Source organism: Equus przewalskii, chromosome X (assembly GCF_037783145.1).
Source record: "Equus przewalskii isolate Varuska chromosome X, EquPr2, whole genome shotgun sequence".
Classification (NCBI taxonomy): domain Eukaryota; kingdom Metazoa; phylum Chordata; class Mammalia; order Perissodactyla; family Equidae; genus Equus; species Equus przewalskii.
The window spans coordinates 106865803-106880418 of record NC_091863.1 but is presented as its reverse complement, the minus strand read 5'-3'; the positions used below and the strand labels follow the sequence as shown (position 1 = coordinate 106880418).

The 14616-nt window shown below is 45.9% G+C and overlaps 1 protein-coding gene across 3 annotated transcripts in view; it reads left to right on the top strand.

Annotated features, from left to right (window-relative positions):
* Positions 1-310: 310 nt before the first annotated feature.
* HS6ST2 (heparan sulfate 6-O-sulfotransferase 2) overlaps positions 311-14616 on the top strand; it is a 273281-nt gene continuing 258975 nt past the window's right edge. Inside the window, exons 1-2 of one of the 3 annotated variants that reach the window (XM_070606646.1) lie at positions 311-939; positions 1783-2301. In XM_070606646.1, coding sequence (XP_070462747.1) covers positions 512-939; positions 1783-2301 — 947 coding nt within the window. In that variant the 5' untranslated portion in view covers positions 311-511. The remainder of the gene's footprint in view (positions 940-1782; positions 2302-14616) is intronic. The other 2 variants (XM_070606648.1, XM_070606647.1) reach the window with 2 other exon arrangements.

The window sequence follows — 14616 nt, the reverse complement described above, 5'->3', positions numbered from 1 at the left end:
GCCTGTTTCCTCATCTGTCACATCACCTTGATTAGATGGTCCCACTCTGATGTAGTATTTAGTCATATGTCTTTCCTTCAATAAACCTTGTATGAGTGAAGCCTTCCTGTAGGCACGGGGATTGATGCCACGGATTCACCAAGAAGACAGGAGTCAGGACGAGTCTCTGCTCTGAAAAAACTCATTTTCCCATTCTGTAACGTTTTTTTGGTCATGCTTCTCCTTCATGCTGACTTACCTTTTCAGAAAATGCCCCCGCTTCCGCTGGAGAATGGAAATTGGCAAAGAGAGGGGGAAAGGTCCAATTTGCGCCTTTGCTATTTTAGGGGAGGCTGAAATTACGAGCCAAAGTGGAGTGATGCGCTTACTGGAGTGACCTCCGTTCCTCAAGACAGGAGAAAACCTAGGTCCTCTGCTTGTGAAGTGGCTCGAGCTCTTAGGCGTAAAGCATTATTACATAAATTCAAGCTCGCTCCTGATCCTTAGTACCCTGAGTTGCCTGAAGGGGGGAATGGCACTGCCTGCGTGTGCAGCCCCGGCGCTCAGGCCGCCGCTGCAACCGGAGCGAGGAGCGCCCGCCCGCACCACCTGTCCCCGCCGGCATTCCAGAGTAGAGGCCGAATTGGCAGCAAGCCGGCCCGGATCAGTCGCCGCCTCAGTCCGCGCGGGCCCTCCTAGGGGTGTGTCTCGCGGATTCAACTCCCAGCCGCTCCTGGACGAGCCCCTGAAGGCATCTTCCTCCCTGGCGGGAGCCGCGCGCGCCCCTCTCTTCGCGCTGCTGCCCCGAGGCCGCCGCAGGCGGATGCACGACCTCAGGAGACGCTGGGACCTGGGCTCCCTCTGCCGGGCCCTGCTCACTCGGGGCCTGGCCGCCCTGGGCCACTCGCTGAAGCACGTGCTCGGTGCGATCTTCTCCAAGATTTTCGGACCCCTAGCCAGGTATGTTTTAGGCGAAAGCGCGACTCGCGCTCCCGGGCTAGGGTGCGCAGGAGCCGTGCGGGCAGGGAATGCAGCCGCGAGGGGAGGGAAGAGCGCAAAGTTCCAGCTGGCCCGTGGCGGCCGGGCTCGGAGGCTCTGGAGGGGCGCGGCGCGCATTTGGCCAGGCTGCGGCTCCCTCCCCGCGGTTCTGCCGGCACCGGCAGCGCAGTGTCTCCGCTCGCAAGTCGCGGTGCCGGCGAACTCCTTCTCGCGGGGGAACTCCAAACGCCCGGCTCTGAGCTCACTTGAGGCGGCCTCCAAGCTGGGCAACCGGGTGCGGGCAAGACCACGGGGAGGGAGATCGCGAGTCGAGCAGGCAGGGAGGCGGCGGCGTGCGCGCGAAGGGAATTGGGGCAGAATCGCCAAGGAGAGTCCGGTGGGCGAAGTGGGATGGGGATGGGAGCCACGGAGCCACCGAGAGTGGAGTGAGACGTACGGGGCCTTGGACCGGGGGCGTGAGTAGGGAAGCAACCGGGGCAGGCGGGGTCCCGCGGGTACGAAACCTCGCGCAGCGGCTCTGGAGAGCTCCGGCTGGGGGAGAGGGCGGGCGACCAGCGGGAAGGAGTCGGGGGTGGGGGTGTGTGCGGCAGAAGCCACAGCGCTGAGCCTGTCGGGAAGGAAGGAAGCAGGGAAGGGCGCCGCTGCCGCCGCCGCCGCCGCCGCCGCGGCCGCCGTGGAGTACTCGGTGCGGAGGGGAGGGGGAAAGGGGTGCAACAGCGGCGCGAGGGGGAGGGGGCGGTGCGGGCGCACAGCGAGCGCGGGCTGAGCTGCGGGATTGACGTAACGAGCTTGGGTTTCCCCCAGCGTCGGGAACATGGATGAGAAATCCAACAAGCTGCTGCTGGCTTTGGTGATGCTCTTCCTATTTGCCGTGATCGTCCTCCAATACGTGTGCCCCGGCACAGAATGCCAGCTCCTCCGCCTGCAGGCATTCAGCTCCCCGATGCCGGACCCGTACCGCTCGGAGGATGAGAGCTCTGCCAGGTTCGTGCCCCGTTACAATTTCAGCCGCGGCGACCTCCTGCGCAAGGTAGACTTCGACATCAAGGGCGATGACCTGATCGTGTTCCTGCACATCCAGAAGACCGGAGGCACCACTTTCGGACGCCACCTGGTGCGCAACATCCAGCTGGAGCAGCCGTGCGAATGCCGCGTGGGTCAGAAGAAATGCACTTGCCACAGGCCGGGTAAGCGGGAGACCTGGCTCTTCTCCAGGTTCTCCACGGGCTGGAGCTGCGGGCTGCACGCCGACTGGACCGAGCTCACCAGCTGCGTGCCCGCCGTGGTGGACGGCAAGCGCGACGCCAGGCTAAGACCGTCCAGGTGAGTGACCACCCGCGGCAGAGCGAAGTCCTGGAGCGCCGGATCCGACCTGGGCCTGGGCGGGCTGAGGGCGGGGAGATGCGGCCGGCCGTTGCCGAAGACCCAGAGCGCACCTCGGCGCCCCGGCGGTTGCTCCCCGGCTGGGCGGGTGCCAGGGGCCCTGGCGCGCAAGCTCATGGCGCTGTAGCGGCTGTAGGAAGCCTGTCCGCTCCCGCTTGTCTGTCTGTACGCGGGTTGGCCCGCTTGGCGTCTCGGAGTGCGTACGGGGGAAGCGGACGGGAGTCCCCGAATGAGCGCCCCCCGGGCCGCCGCCGGGATAGGGTACCGCACGTAGACTCCGCACTGGAGCGCCAGAAAGAACCGCGCTTTGCGTGTAGCGTCCCTGAGTCCCTCCTGTTCACACTCTTCTCCGCACCCGGTTCTGAAGCCTCCTTGCCGCTCTCTCGTCCTCTTTCCCGCTCCCGCATTCTCTCCCCCCCCCCCCCACTTTTTTCCGCTTCCTATATTCGCCTTTCTGACTTTCTCGTGCTCACGATCTTGTCAGTTACTGGCCGCTCGCTTTTTCCTTCTCCCTCCGTTTTCCTCTCCCACTTTGCTTCTCGTTCTTTCTTTTACCCTTTCTGCTTTTTCTCTTCCTGGCTGACTTTTGTCGCCTCTCTCCTCCTTTCTTCCCTCTGGCTCTGCTCTCCTCAGGAGAGTGGGTGTCCCTCTGCCCCTGTTTGCGGACACCCGGAGACATCTCCTGGTACTCAGCTTGCTCCCCTCACTACTGGCTGCACGCGAGGCATCCGTGGCGCTTTCCAAGTGCGAGGAGCACCCCGCGCGCCGAAGGGCGGGCTAGGACGCTACCCTGGACCCCAGGTTGTGTTCAGCCTTGAGAAACCTCTCCAGATTTACAAACCCTGAACCCCAGCGTGGGGCGCCACCAGCCCACTTGCTGGGAACCTGGGGTTGATGTGGAAAAAGCTGATTTGTGAAGAGCCTGTCGCTAGTTGCTTTTGAAGCTAGGGCATTTTCCTCTATCCAGCCGCAATGCCTAGTTGCTGGAGGTCACGGAGTGTCATAAAAGGGTGGAGGAAAAGGGCGCATTGGAGTTGCTCCAGCCAGGGCTCTCATATTGCTAGTCTCCGTAAAACAAATCTGGGCTGGGACAGAGAGTCCAGGGAATGGACAAGGTGAGTCTGGTTGCCAGGGGGCCTCTAGATTGGGTCTCCGGGCAGGCAAGGACATGGCCCTTCTTTCTGCACCCCCATTGAGGTTACCACAGGGGCCTTTGAGGCAGCTACTGCAGCGGCTGCCTGCCAGGACCCTCTCTCAACCTGCCCCGTCCCCGGCAGCCCCCCCGCACCGGGGGGTCCTCTGTGCCCTGGAGTAGGCACCGCTTTGCAGGTGTCTCTTGGAATGCAACAGCTGGCGCAGTTTCTACTGTCCAGCCGCAGGCAAATGGAGCCCCCTGATTTTCTGGTCACCCGTGAGATTGAGAGGAAGCATCACCCTCTACTCACTTTCACTTCCCTCAGTTTGCAGTGTCCTTTCTTGAAGGCTGGAATTCTGGCAGAAGCTGTTGGATTTTCATCTCCTTTCCAGCGTTAACAGATTTTTCTTTTCTATCCTAAGAGAACCTTGGCCCCAGGAATGTTGCCACCTCAATCCATTTTAGGAATTGTGTCAGTCACTGTCAGCACAAGATTCTGGTGTTTAAGAAGATCCCAAACAATTTGGCAGTATTAAAATCGTCTCTCTTAGAGATGGAGCTTGTAGGTGTAGTGAGGGGTGGTGATATAAAAAGCTCTTTAGGGCAAAAATAGAATTCCACAGCCATGACTGTGGCAGAGAAGGAAAAATGAGGTCTTGGCCACTATGGAAGCCGCAGCCCTGTCTAGAGTTCCAAAGGGCACATGTGCCTTGTGAACGTGTAGGTCAGGGTGTGACATGGTCTATAAACACACATTATTAATGTGGTCTGGGTTATATTTTTGGTGGCTGCTGTCCTCTGGCAGATTCTGAAGAAAACTTCAGAAGTTTTCCGTAAGATAACCAGGACCCCTCAAGGGGAAGTTTCAGCGTCTTGGATAGTCCCAAATTGAAGCAAAATTATTTGAAATGAAATGAGGTTTTCTTGGTCATAAAAAGGGTGATAATACAGTGCCATCTAGTCTAATGAAAAAAGAACCGCTTTTTAAAGAGTCAGAGTTACTGGATATTACAATATTTGCAAAAGTGAAATAAAATCTGCTAGAGAAACACATTGCTACCCAAGGGTACCTTTTTATTTCATTCGTTCCTACCCACCTCCAGAAATCTTCATCTTGAAGAATAGTGATATCGTGGGGATTCCAGCATTTCCCAGGATGTTGATAAATCTTTGCTTACAGGACCAGTTCTGTTCTCATAACCTATAGGAGTGTGAGAGTGAGAGCGAGAGTGTGTGTATGTGTACGTGTGCGTGAATGTGTACGTGTGTGGTGAAGATTTAGAGACACAGACAGCTGTGCTGGCAGTGATGCGTGAGGGTGAGGAGCTGGTCTCAGGAGATGAGAGAGTCAGCCATGGGGAGTTCCTGTGTAGAGCAGCCTTCCATGCCAGCTGGAGGTCTCTGTGCTCCACTGAACTGAGAGGAACAGCAGCTCCGTCTGTTTGGCCTGGGAGTTCCAACACCTGGGCCTTCGTTCCAGGCCAGCCACGACCCAGCTGTGTGACCTTGGACCCGAGCCTGTCCAAGCCTTGTATATATGGAGAGTGCGTTCCAGTTTCTGATGAGCTTTCACATCCCTTATCTCTGGTATTTCTCTGTAAACTTGCACTGTCTCTGGGAAGAGGGCAGAGTGGACAGAAGTATCCCCGTTGATTAGATGTGAGTGAAGCCCAAAGGGGCTGAAGGACTTTCCCAAGGTCACTGACTTCTTTAGTGGCACAGCAGAAGTCTTACCCCAGTTCTGTCTGATTCCACAGCCCTTGCTCTGTTGATTGCGCCTTGATGAACGAGGGTTTTTATAAAAACACAGTGAGATGTTTGATGTTAGTTATTCCTACAAAGTAAACACTCAGTAAATGTTAACTGATATTGTTATCACCTACATTGTCACCACTTTCAGTAATTTTACACATGTGAGTTTGGACAGGAGACTGGACTGGGGTTGCCACCCCCATTGGGAGAAGGACAGATTTCTGCCTCCTTGAGGCTTTTTGCTCACCAAGAGTGGGTCTCGTGGCTAGGTTGCAGAGGGGCCTCTCATTGCCGTGTTGGAAATCACTACGAAGCTGAGCAGGATGGGAGGACACTGGGGGCCTGGTGAATAAGCCTCAGTAGGAGCCCTCAGCAGCAACAAGGGCCACCTTCTGACTCACAGCCATCCATCCACAGTAGGGGGGCATGAGAGGCCATTGTGGCTGAAAGCCAAGACCCTGAATCTTCCGCCCAGTGCTACATTTGAGATGCTTCCCTGCCTCAGCGGATGGTAAAGTGCCTGGGTGATATATAACTGCTGAATAGAAACGCTTGTGATCACGTTGCCTGGAGAGGACAAAGAGAGAGAGTGCTTGGCTGGCAAAAGGCTCAAGTTGTTTATTAAGAATAATATTTCTTTAAAAAAGACTAGAAATTGCATTTCATGCGTCTGTCTGGCAATATGTTGTTTGGGGTCAGAGAAGGGTCCTGTTCACTCTAGAATTTCTAAGACCATTTTTGAAAATGTATCAAAACATTGTTGCTTACCAGCTGTTAAAACTCCCAAATTCTGCAGGCTTTTCTCAGGCCAAATTCCATCTGTTTGTAGCCAACTCTAGTGCGCCACTTGGTCTGTGGGAGGAATTCAGAATTGGGCACAAAGAAACTGCACTGGCCTCATTCTTCTTCACCAGGTGCCATGCTGGCTGCACACATGGGGTGGCTGGTCAGGTGGAGGGGAGATCGGGTTCTATGGCTATACATGTCAAAGAATCTGATCATCATGTTCATGTTGCATCCTAGACTTTTCTAGAAGCCATACGGAAGAGTAATTAATTGTCATCTAAAATCCAGTAGGATATCACTGACAGGAAAGGACTAAAAGGCATTTATATGGAGAAAAGCTTTCTTTCTTTCTTTCTTTCTTTCATTTTTGGTCATTCCTTTTTAAAAATTGTGGTAAAGACTTTTTCTTCTTTTCCTTTCTTTTTAAAAGGCGGTTCTATATTGAAAGAGCTGCGTTGTAGTCAGAACTCTATAGTGCGTGTGCCTGCTCATGCCTCTTGTGCCCATGCCCCCACTCCTTCCCTTTCTGGATTTTGCAGTGAAACAGGATGACATGACAGGCTTGCAGTACTGTGAGGCAGTGAGTGAATGGACTGTTACGCCAGCAACGCTGTCCCTCTGGTCCATCAGGCTGTAGGCCGCTGGGCTCTCACAGGAGTAGCTTCACTTAGCCGAGGATGAATTTCTTCAGCTGTCTTTGATAAGAGCTGTTATACCTTTGCACCTATTTCACAGGAGAGGGGGAGAAATTCACCGTGATAACATCTGTAGAACTTCAGCAGTGTTAGTTAGCATCTTTGCACAGATGGCAAACATGTTGGAGTCCTGAAAAAGCTCTGAATTCTCAAGGTAGTATAAAAGGCTACTCAGAATTACCATTTCTTAATAGTAATTTTAGATTAGTGCTGTTATGTGGCAAGAAGAATGTCAGAGCTTATCTTTTATAGATATCTGTCATCAACTTAGGTAGTATGAAGTGACATTAAAGAATAGTCATCTCCGGGGCGGCCTGGTGGCAGAGGGGTTAAGTGCGCGTGTCCCGCTTTGGTGGCCTGAGGTTTCGCGGGTTCGGATCCTGGGTGGCAACATGGCACCGCTCATCAGGCCATGCTGAGGTGGCGTCCCACATAGCACAACCAGAGGCACTTGCAACCAGAACATACAACTGTGTACTGGGGGGCTTTGGGGTGAAGAAAAAAAAGATGGGCAACAGTTGTTAGCTCAGGTGCCAATCTTTAGGGAAAAAAAAAGAATAATCATCTTTTCTATCCATTGGTCATTAAACAAAATTTTCTGAAATTGTCCATTAAATTCCAGGGGAGACATGTCATTCTTGCTCTCACAGAGCTTACAGTAGAACAGAATAATTTGGTACTTTAGATATTTAATAAAGAAGATGGATTTTATTTCAAAATGATTTGAATATCAGTAATGTCTTTAAGATGTCGTACCTTTACCAGAATATATTTAGCAAATAGAGAAAAGTCTGTTTTCTGTTTATGTTGTAGTTTAGTTCTAATGAGCAAAGCTTGTGGAGTCTGTATTATGACCTCTGCACAGTGCCAGCAGTTGGAGGAGATTAGAGTCAAGACAAAGCCAAAAAAGCCAAGGTCACCATCTTCAGCCTCAAGTCTATAAAGATTAGAGGGTAAAGTGCACAACTGTGTGGTATAGACAGGTGGGGAACCGGGGGAGGAACTGGCGATTTTTGGCAAGTCCACCCCCCTCTGTAAAATGAGAGATTTAAACAAGATGCTTGCTAAGGCTCTTTCCTTTCTAAAGTATGTGTAACAGGCCAGAAAAAGGACATAGCTGTTCAGGAAGGCTGCTGAGAATAGGTGGGTTGTATTTAAAAGAAAGGAGGCATTGTGGATGGGCATGGCATCCTCATTGCATCATCAGCTCGAGCAGCCTCACCTAGCCAGGGCTGGCCAGAACAGAGAAGGTTCATGCGTGGGGAAGGGCTATGGAGGTAGGTGGGGTGAGGCCTTATTGTAGAGGTCCTGGAAGGGCAATGAGGAGGTTGAACTCCAGTGAGTACAAGAAGCTCTGACATGGAAGGAATATAAAAAGGCAAATGAAGGCTAGAGTCCAGTTAACGGTACCTCCCTGATTTCTAATCTGGAGTGGAGATGGCACCAAGGACTAAAATGGAGAGGCTGGAAGGGGATCTCATTTGGATTGAGAGGGTACTAAAGAGTTGTGACTGGTCAATGTCGCCTAGACTTCTAGTGGCCAGGGCTTGTAAGGAAATGAGAACTGGGGCTCTGGGGCAGGTTAGGGCTTAGTTGTATATGTGGGAGTCTGTGAACCTAGTTAATCTGAATTCACAATTGGCATTAGTATTTAAATGATAACTGCAATTCACATGTGGGACTCTTAGCCAAGGAAAAGAATGTTTGAATAAAGGAAAAGATTGACAGTTATGATTATATAAAAATGAAAAATGTTCATTTGTCAAAAAATAGCCAAAATGAAAAGGCGTATGACAAACTGATAAAATATGTACAATAAATAAAACAGACAAAAGGATGGCATCTTTTCTGTGTAAAGAACTTCTATGAATTGATTAGGAAAACAAAGGCTATGACCAGTTTACAACATGGGAACGGCAACTAGTTTACAGACGTGGACAAACTGCTTAGTCTCACTAGTACAAAAGAAATGCAAATTGAAATAATTAAATGTAGGAAAACCTTTTTGCCTCTTTAATTAGCCCTGATTAAAAAAAAACCTCAACATACATCACCACCACCAAACAAAAAAAACGTAGTAGCCAGTGTTGACAAGGGTGTGGTAAATATGATAATTCTCATACATTGTTAGTGGGAATGTAAATTCAGATGATTCTTTTGGAAATGAATTCGGTAATAGAAACAGAGAACATTAAAAATATTTATTTCTTTGACTCAGATTTCTTTTCTGGGATTTTACTGAAAAACCTAATCCTGTACATGTTGTTCGTTCATTCACTCCTTTGTTTATTTATTTATTCGTTTATTCAGTAAATATTTATTGAATATCTCCTATCACCGTGCTATGTGCTGTGGACAGTGTGACGAACCAAGCAGATGTTGTCCCTGCCTTCATGGAGTGGGAAAGACAGACATGAACTTGCAACAAATTGGAAAAATCTGAACATCCACACAGAGGAGAGTGGTTCAAGAAATCTCAGTACATCCACTTGAAGGATTATTACAAAACCGTTTAAATGTTTTTTTTTTATAGAATATGGAAAATCGCTAGTGATTTAATGCTAAGGGAAAAAGAGAGAGACAATTATGGACCCATTATGACTACAACTATGTTGGGGGGGGTGGGGCACACAAATTATCTTCCCACGCCTCCCGAATCTAAACACAAACGACGAAGAATGGAAGAAAAATACCAAGATATTAATAGATTGATTAGTGATTTATTTTCTTATTCTTCTTCTCTGAAGGTTTTGAATTTCCTTTATGAGTATGCACTCCTTTTATAATAAAAGTAAACATTAACAATTTTTAAAATGATGTTTTCTTATGGCTGTGATAAATTTCACTCACGTTGACTTTTTGGTTCCTGAAGACTATGGCTGGTTATTTCATTAGCCTCTTGATATCCTGGGAGTCCTTAATGAGGAAAACAGTCTCAGCTAAATAAACTCTCTGACTAAAAGGCAGAGGTGATAAGTCAGGTATTGCCTGCTGATTTTTCCAATGATTGGCTGCTATCATGTTCCAAAGAATCCATGGAACGCATACACCTGTACAGTATAGAGATACTTGAGTGGATTGCTATTGTCTTTTCTCTGTTAAAAGGTAAATGGAACAGGAAATTAGTAGTGGTACACAGTTGGAAATATAAGGCTTGTTCTGTTCAGAGCCATTCAAGAGAGCCTGGACTTTGAGTCTTCATGAGCCTCTTTCTAAGTGAGCTGATACTAGAGCTCAGGGTCTGGCCAGAAAAGTAAAATTTGGGGGCTGGTGAAGGGCTATGGTTCGAAACATCTATAGCTGAGAGCTTAGCTCAGTTAATGCATGTGTTGCCCTCATCTAGGGAAAAAGGGGAGTCCACTCTGCTGGAGCAGCTTTCTCCTAGAGCAGTTTCGCTTCATAAGAGCATTGCCTCCAGTTAACTATAAATTAAGTTGATTAGAACACTTCAGCTGCTCTGGATATCTGAGGGACTACTATATAGAATGACATGCATAATCTTGTTGAAACTCCACTGAAACTACATTCTAGGTATAAGTTATTTTGACAGTGTAAAGAATGTGCTTCACAGTTTAAAAGCTAATATCGACATTCTGTGACAAATAAAATGAGATATTTGGTCATTGAGTTTAGACAAAAAAACAGATGGGGATGGGAATGTTCCCTCTTCTGTTAAAGCATAATAAAGAATCTAATTAATAGTATATGTTTTCTGATACAATGTCATTGTAAGCTTAGAGAAACATTTGTCTAAACTTTAGTAACATATTTATTGGCAAAAGAGCTTTTATAGTTTCACTAGGTATTGGACTTTGCAGGTTATTCAGTTGGTCTTATTGCATCCCATTTGTTATTTCTGCCATTTTGCCTCTAAGAACAGTGTTGAAGACTTTGACACATTTCAGAACATTACATTAAATAAATCTGTCTTGCACATTCCACTGTACTTTTTCTGGAATATTATAAATATTCAAATATAGGCACACATGCAAATTCAAAATAAAATTCAATACATGCAAATTCTGCATAAATTCCGTATTTATAACTTAGCAATAGTTTTGAACTTGTTATCCTAGGATATAAATGTATCAAATATGAGCTCATGGGAATTACCAATAAATATATTTTTCTGATTAAACTGTGGGTTCTTTTTTAGTGACAATTTAAGCTTCAATTCTGGGATATATTATGAGAGAATAATTTGCACTTCATTTACTCTGAATTGTCAAGAATCATGTTCTTCCCCAATGTAAATGTCTGCAGAAAGGACTTCTTATTCAGTTTGATTGCTTTTAAAATTTTACTAGCAGAGATGCCATAGTGAGCTTAAGAGAGTGGGTCTGTTTCTTGTGAAGAGTTTAGTCCTAATGAATCAATTCCATGCACTTTTCTGAAGGAATACAGAACAATTGGAATGTGCAATGCATTGATTTACATCAAATGGATTAGGCCTGTATGCACCATTCCTTGCATTAATTGACTTTCTCCCATAACTGTACTAATTATGGCAAATCTTCAGTAGAGTATCAGCTCCACTTCACTCATGGAGATCATTGGACTTTTGCTAATTTCCTACAGGAGAGTGAATGCAAGAAAAGAGTGTTTAGAAATTGACTATGGTGACCAGGTTACAGCCAGGAAACTCAACATACTTTAAAAAGGCCCATTGGTCTTGGGAGCCAACTCCTCAGTTATTACAATAACTAGAAATTGACTAAACTCACCAGTTGAAAGACATAGATTATCACAATGGATGAAAATACAAAATCCAGCTATATGCTGTGTTTAAGAGACAAAGCTGAAACAAGGATACAGATAAGATTGGAATAGATACACTGTGAAAATACTAACCAGAAGGAAGCTGATGTAGCTAAATTGATATCAGATAAAATAGACTAAGGCAAAGCATTTATTGGGGATAAACAAGATCACTGACTAATGATAGAAAGTTCAATTCTTCAGATAAGAATTCTAAACTTGAATGCACTTAACACTGTAGTTTTGAAATATATAAAGCTAAAATTGACAGAGCTATAAGGAGAAGTTGTAAAATCTACTAACCTCTTTCAGAAATTGATAGGTGAAATGAATTAAAAGTGAGTAAGGATACAGAAGATTTGAGCAACATGGTTAACAAGCTCAGTGTAATGAACCTGCACCCAGTTAGAAGAATACACATTCTTCTCAAGCACATATGGAACACTTTTGAAAATAGATCATATACTAAGCCATAAAGTTAGTTTGGAAAAACTTCAATGAATAAATATCCTAAGAACCATACTTTCTGGCTATGCAGTGCTTAGTCATTGGATGTTGAGACCAGTCAGGCAGGAACAAGGGATCAGGCTATACCTGAGTGCATGAGAGGGAACATTAATAGTCTGATATATTTGGAAGTATTGCCAATCCTTCACCGACCACATTGAGTTTCTTAATTCACATGCAAGTGTGAAGAACTCCTAGACTTAGGCAACGAGATGTGCTGTAAAGTGATGATCTGACCCAGGTAGCTTGGCCTAACTTTCCGTGAACACCTATTAATGTTTTGGGGTACCTACTGAGCCAGGCCCTATGTCAGAGGCATAACATATATTTTTCTCGTTTAATCCTCAAAACAACACTCTGAGGTAGATGTTTTAAAAACTCATTTAAAGATGAGAAAACAGAGAATTGGACGAGATATGTAACTTGCTCCAATCTACACAGCTGGTCGCTACTGGAGCTGACATTTAGAACCAGTTGGGCCACATAGCCTGTCTGGTATGTTTTAATGTCCACTAAATTCTCAGATAAATCTCTGAAAGCCTTTACCCTCTTTTTTGCCTGTGTCTATGTAAGCTAAATGGAATGGAGACGTGGAGTGATTATCTGGAGATGTCAGGATTCAACATGTTAAGTGATTTGTTTTTAAAGCACCTTTAAAAAAGTTTAATAAAAGCTTCTCTTTAAAGGTGAATTCTGCAGCTCTTTTTCTCTCCTTTTACATAAAGATTTAGATATCCAAGATATTTCAAATGCTATCAACACTGATTTATGCAGAAGAATGATGTTTTAGGGGAAATAAAAAAGGAAAGGTGTTATGTTAGAGCAAAGATTTGTTTTTTTCAGATAGGGAAAATGAGGACCTTAACTGTATTTTAATTTATGCCCCATGTGGACTTGAAATATGGTGCACACACTTCATAAGATTTGTCAGAGGCTGAAGTGTCCTACTCCTTCTGTAATGTTGGCGGTTGTCTCACTAACAGCGTCAGTTGCCCTGCTCCGATCGTGGCCTGTTTTTATAAATGACCATTGCTTTTTTTTTGCTGCGTTTGGTCTGTGTAGACACAGCCTTTGGAGGGTTTGTGTGAATGAGTTCAGCCAGGGCAGCTCATATAATCTTGGAGTATGAAGAGCCAGTGAAATAAAGATACGTTCTCTCAAAACCAAGTGAGGGGTCCCAGAGAAGACGAACTCTGAAGCCTGCTCTTATCCCAGGGGCTCATCGTGAAGATAATAAAAGTGTGTTTTATTACTGAAATAACCAAGTGAGGGTAGCAAATTTCCTTAGGAGTGACCATTCTCTCTTGTGGAAGAAGCAGCTTTAGAAAAGTGCCATTAAAGAGAATATGCAAATTAGCATGGGCCTACCAGCTTGGCAGACATTAGTGCAGGCGGCAAAGAAATTAGGTTGAAGGCATGGAAGAATGGTAAAAAGGCGCCTAATACAACCAGAGGCTAGTGTGACCTTGGGATAATGGCCACCTCAGCAGATGCCTCACAGCTGAGACTTTGCTAAGTAGAAGATTAACGGGCACAACATTTTGATGGTTGAAAGATTGTTTGAGCCTATTTGCCAGATACACTAGAGGCAAAAATACTTATTATGTTTGCTGAAAGTGGTACAGTATGTTCTAAAAGTGTAATAGGCCAACTCCAACTCATTAAAGCAATACTGAAATAAGGCATATTGGGATGAATGATGTATAGTAGGCTATTTATGAAAAATTACTTCAAAAAATTTTTAATGGACGTTAGTAATGATTTTATGCATAAACACACTATAAGATTAATGAAAGATAATTAGACTAATATGTGAATATGGAGCTGAAGCAAGGTACTTTTAAAAATATTTTGCATTATTGAACAAAATGGTCTGTGCGTCTTTCTCCTTTTGGGTAAGGATCCATGCTTAGCATCTACCACCCTCAGTTTCTTCTTTGTGACTTGGAAGCAAAGCAAAAAAAAGAGATCATTTTAGCAGTGGTGTAGCATTTTACAATCTTCTGGCAGCTTTTGTATTTATTGCCATATGGGTGTACATTAAATCTGCATCTCCCTCTCATTTATATGTTTATAAAGTTATAAAGATACACACATGCGCACACTTTTTTTTTAAAATAATTAAGCAAGTGATATGTGTTTGACAATGTTTGGTGACTTAATGCCATTTAAAACCCTTACTTTCCTAATCCAATTGCTCCCATGCTTTTTGGTTTATACGCTTAAGGACAGAATCCATTTAAAGTGCCAGAATTTGCATACATGCAGCTTCGAGTGAGACTTCTATTTATTCCAGATGGCCGTGAAAAATTATTATTGAGAAGCTTGGGGACCTGGGTGTCATGAGAGCCATTAGGATGAGACTAAAATCACACTTTTTGGTTTCCATTAGTTCCTCCTGTACAGGAGGGGGTCTAATTTTGCCACGTGGGGAGCTAAAGGTATGTGGTTTAGCTAGACTGTTTAATGCAGCCAAGTTAGCTCAGCTCATCTCAGTGAGGGAATCCTGCATTCCAGGCACCTTGACTAACCCTGTTGTAGGAAAGGAGCTCATAATTTTCCAGAGTTCAGCTGAATGCTAAGTGAAAGGTTGCATTCAAGATTTTCATGCATGGAAGTTAC